Below are 5,000 nucleotides of genomic sequence, written 5' to 3'. Positions count from 1 at the left end.
GTAGGTACATGATTTAACCACAAGCCTTTCCTGGAGTGAGAGTTCTGAGAAGAAGCAATGCTCAGCACTGAAAATCGCAGTGAGGGAAACATGTTAACGCTGTCTGATGTCATTTTCCTACTCTGGTTCAAACAAGCGGACAGCTTCATGGCTGATAAACACATCATCGGCTATCATGCTAGATGGACAGGAAGATAGGGGGGGGGGTTGTATAAATGCATGTGTGTGCGTAGGTGTGTTTTCCCCCCCATAGGATAATGGTGATAATTGTGATTTTTCAAGCATGTCAATTTTGGTTTTATGTATGTTATTGTTGAGGCCTGTTTGTGTGTGTGTGTGTGTGTGTGTGTGTGTGTGTGTGTGTGTGTGTGTGTGTGTGTGTTTGTCTGTTTGTGTGTGTGTGTGTGTGTGTGTGTGTGTGTGTGTGTGTGTGTGTGTGTGTGTGTGTGTGTGTGTGTGTGTGTGTGTGTGTGTTTGTGTCTGTGTTTGTGTTTGTATGTGTGTGTTTGTCTCTGTGTGTGTGTGTGTGTGTGTGTGTGTGTGTGTGTGTGTGTGTGTGTGTGTGTGTGTGTGTGTGTGTGTGTGTGTGTGTTTGTGTCTGTGTTTGTGTTTGGGTTTTGTATGTGTGTGTTTGCGAGTGTGTGTGTGCAGGCAAGCATTTAATTTTGTGTGCTGCTGGAGGACAATAACTAACAATAAGTAATGCCCCGGCATAGATTCACAAAATATAAATCTATGCCGGGACATTTACTCTGTGAGAGAGATGGAGTGTTTTAGTATTATAGCGTTTTAGTGTTTAAACACACACACACTATCACAAACACACACACACACACACACACACACACATACACGCATGCACACACACGCACACCTACACTATCACAAACACGCACACTCACACACATGTACACCCACACAATCACACACTCACACACACAACCACCTACACACACAGACACAACCCCCCCCCCCAACACACAGACACACACGCACACCCACACACACACACACACACACACACACACACATGCACGCGGACGGCTGTACCCGACGATCTTGCGGTAGCCGCTGAGCTCCAGCGCGGCGACGTACAGCACGGCCAGCAGCAGCGTCAGCGCCACCTTGGGCACCCAGGAGACGCGCAGGAAGAGCGCCAGCGTCAGCATGCCCACCACGCAGGAGAGGAAGGCGTAGCGGGCGCCGTCGCACGGCAGCTCGCCCATGGTCTGGTTGGCGACCCCAACGCCGCCGACGCCGACACCACCGACGCCACTGCCGTCGCCGCCGGCACCGGACCCTTCATCCAGGACGAGGATGGAGCCGTTGCCGTTGATGTCGGAGCCCCCCCACACCCAGGGCATGCAGCCCACCTGGCAGAGGCGCGGAGCAGAGGGAGGGGGGCCGAGGTTACAGGGCGGCGGTGGGGAGGTGGTTGAGGATCCCAGTTATGCCAGTAGCCACAGAAAGCCAGGGGTTTGAATCCCGCCGTCCCCACTGTGCCCTCGAGCAAGGCACTTAACGCCATATTGCTCCAGGGGAGACTGGCCCTGAAATGATTTTAGTAAATCTCTTTTTGATAAAAAGTGTCTGCTTAATGGATTAACTTGGATTAACTTGGATAAAAAAATAAAATTACAGGTCCCACTTCTCGCAAAAGAGGTGCTCAACCTCAAGGAGAAAAATCGGAATACATGAGGGTTACATGAAAGAGTACAACATCAAACACTTTACGACATCCTCTGATTGGTTGATTCCCAGGAGGTCGGAGAAGAGCCCTACGACGGATGTGTCGGATCGTTGGTCGATTCCCGTAACGCGGTTCCACTCACCACGCAGGCCTGGGCCACGGCGTTGATCAGGAGCACGATGAGGGTACACAGAGCCGTGCGGATCTGGATGGTGAGGCACCCCGGAAAGCACTGATCGAGAACACGGAGAGACAAGTGCGTTACGGGGGGAGATGAGGAGAGCGAACTCACTAAGCCCACCGGGGAGTGCTTCACAGGCAAAATGTAAAAAAAAAGGACCAGTAACTTCAAAAAGAAAGAAAAAAAGTAATTACAATGGCGTTCCAGATCGAGGGAACCTTTAGGAAAAGTCGGCCCCTCATAAAAGCTTAAATGAACCTGCGCGCCATTTGGGATTAACTGCAAAACATGGTACTTTCTTAAGAGCTAGCCGTGAGATGGAAAAAAAACACACATAGTTTTAATCAGCTCCACATAACTGCTTTGAGTCTTGGGGCTGTGTCAGCAGGAAAAAAAGCACCCTCGACATAAAAATGTAAATGAAAGACGTTTGAGTGAAGATTTGATACGAGGCCAGTGGGAGAGGAACAAGTAAGTTGCTGAATACATTTGTAAAATAATTTGTTTTTTGTAGCAAAATAACGCAACCAACATCTTTACCTGTACTTTAGTGACGTAGAGGTACATGATACACGCAATTAGGAAACAGATGCAGAAGACCAGGAGGACAAGAATGACCAAACCCCTAAGAAATGGGACGAATAAACAAGAAAAGATAAGTTAGTACTATGGACAAAAGCTCTAATGCAGAACAGTGCAATCTGTGACTATTCTGGAAGCAAACTTCCCCTAAAAAGCCAATAAAGAAATCTGTAGGCGATCTATTCTTTGTCCAAGTAATTGCAGATCTGTCACTTATAATTTCAAATCTACGTCAATCTTTTTCCTTATATCGACACTTCATTTAGCTTAGCCTAATTTAGCAGCATGCACCCCCTTCTCCTCAAAACACACAGGGCTCACAACCCTTTCACTTTGGCACCAGCCCAAAGCCATGCCAAAGGATCAAATGCCGGCATCCCTTCTCTGTTTTGATCTGTTCTCAATACTGGCTCGACTTGGCATTTGTATGCATGGTGTAAGATGCTCCCTAAAAGTATTTCACGCTGTCTTTACAAAGCTCAATTAAAGGGGGGATAATGTATGACGAACATGATGCAAATATGCAATCAGGTACAGTTAAAGTACTGACATGGTCATGTGCATAGCCTAGAAATGAACCGAAAGATAGACAGACAGGCACAGAGATGAACAGACAGATGTGTGTGAATAGGTGTTCATACTGGGGTATGATGAGAAGGTAGACCAGGCCAAACAGGGCCGCCAGGATCAGGGAGAGGACCACGGCGCTGGTGAAGTACTCATCAGGTAGCTGGTGGTACTACATGGCACGAGAGAGAAGGAGAGCGTTAGGCTGTTCCAGGGTCAGCGATATGGCGTAGCACACCAACACACCTCCCCTCTATTGGCTGATTGACGTTTTACTTTGATATAGGTGTCACAAAACACGTTTAAGTTCAAAATTCCAATTTTTGACTTAGATTTTTATTCTTATGCCAATAAAACACAAACTGAGTACTGCATATGGTTTAAAGCTACAATGACATGTGTTCGCATTGAGCTCACTAATGTCTTTGCTTTGTCCACTGAGCTGAAACAATGGCAATCTGGTGTGCATGTGTTTGCAAAAGAGAGAAAGATCAAGCAACCACTGGTCTCAATCACTCATTCATTCGTTGAAAACACTGGCTGAACGCTACCGTTTAAATCAATGACATTGCGCCTAATGATTTGTGATCACTGCATCCCCTCATGCAGAACGTAACCTTTGGAGGGGACTATATTAAGGGACCGTCGCTCACCCTCTGCTCTCGCTCTGAGCATTTATACATGAGGGTGAGGAAGTTGAGGTCAGCCGTGTCGGACTCGGTCTGCCTGGCCTCGATCAGCCGGCCGATGTAGCGGTTGACCCTGGTCCTGGGGCTGGCCTGGACGGGGTTGGGCTGGTTGGCCTTGTTGCGGTTCCTCAGCTTCTCCGGCGCAGAGCGCATCGCCCGCCGCTGTCCAAGGTAAAACGTAGAAAAAAAATAAATAAGTTAGTCAGCAATCAAACCACATGTTCAGTACCAACGACAAGTCAATCAATCGATATGTCGATTGATATGCTGCGAATAGCGAGCGGTATCACATGCAACAGTCAATTAGAGAAAATGCATGCAACCTTTTTAACAGAGGTGTCACCGTAGGACATGCAGGCATCGCTAGTAACAATAGCTACGGGTCTGCTCCCTTTATGTACCAGGGCAAAGATAGTAGACTGCAACTATTGGAGGAAAAGGTATACTAGGTGTCCTACGTTGACATCGCCTGAAAAGGGTCTGTTGCAATAACCAGCATTTCAACAGAGATGGCGCTGTCGCAGCGATCTGATGGTACTGTCAACTGAGTCTTTGAACACAGAAGGGTTAATTATTATAATGGTGAAGTTCGGCATGGAAAAACAGTGCTGCACTGTCAGTAAACTGCCATTCCGATCTCGCTACCCCAAAACATATCATCAGAATCATATTTGATCATTTTTGTTGAGGAACAAAAAGCAACACAAACTTTGGAAACTGATGGCACCCACAAGGTCAGAGGAGCAGACAGAGGTGTCATCGTAGGACAAACACAGGCTGAATTCAGTGATGACGCTCTCAACAAAACGGCTGCGCCCGTAAAGAGATTTATTTTCTTTGTTTTTGTATCACGTTGGTCATTTTAATGTCGATTTTAAACTCTCTTACACACTTGATTACATTCCAACTTTATTCCAATCACCAATTTATACATTGCACAATCTTGCTGTGCATTCAATACAATGTAAAGTTGTGTTGTTTGTTTTCGAGCTGGTTTGCTAAATAGGATAATGTAGCTAACAACGAACAACGACTAGCCAATGACATAACACAATCACAAAGACGAAAGGGGACGCTATAAGTACTACGAGGCAGGAAATGAAATCACAAGTGCCATTCGGAATGCTAGTGTCCGAGGCATCTGGAACACACCATGAAACTAGTGAAGGGAAGTCTACTAGCCATGGTCTACGTTGACAACACTGTAAAAAACGGTCAGTTGCAATAACCAGCGTTTCACCAGAGATGGCGCTTTCGCAGGGATCTGATGGTACTGTCAACTGGCTCTTTC

General features: G+C 46.8%; 1 protein-coding gene across 1 annotated transcript in view; it reads right to left on the bottom strand.

Moving 5' to 3' along the window:
- The window catches only part of LOC130387232 (adenylate cyclase type 1-like), a 13,206-nt gene that overhangs the window by 5,206 nt on the left and 3,000 nt on the right, over positions 1 to 5,000 (bottom strand). The window contains exons 3-7 of the mRNA XM_056596247.1: positions 3,674 to 3,871; positions 3,095 to 3,192; positions 2,412 to 2,496; positions 1,833 to 1,922; positions 1,051 to 1,373 (exon numbers count right to left, since the gene is read on the bottom strand). Coding sequence (XP_056452222.1) covers positions 1,051 to 1,373; positions 1,833 to 1,922; positions 2,412 to 2,496; positions 3,095 to 3,192; positions 3,674 to 3,871 — 794 coding nt within the window. The remainder of the gene's footprint in view (positions 1 to 1,050; positions 1,374 to 1,832; positions 1,923 to 2,411; positions 2,497 to 3,094; positions 3,193 to 3,673; positions 3,872 to 5,000) is intronic.

The sequence above is a fragment of the Gadus chalcogrammus genome, chromosome 8 (genome assembly GCF_026213295.1).
Source record: "Gadus chalcogrammus isolate NIFS_2021 chromosome 8, NIFS_Gcha_1.0, whole genome shotgun sequence".
Taxonomy (NCBI): Eukaryota; Metazoa; Chordata; class Actinopteri; order Gadiformes; family Gadidae; genus Gadus; species Gadus chalcogrammus.
Note: the sequence above shows the minus strand (reverse complement) of the source record. Positions and strands in the feature narration are given on the sequence as shown.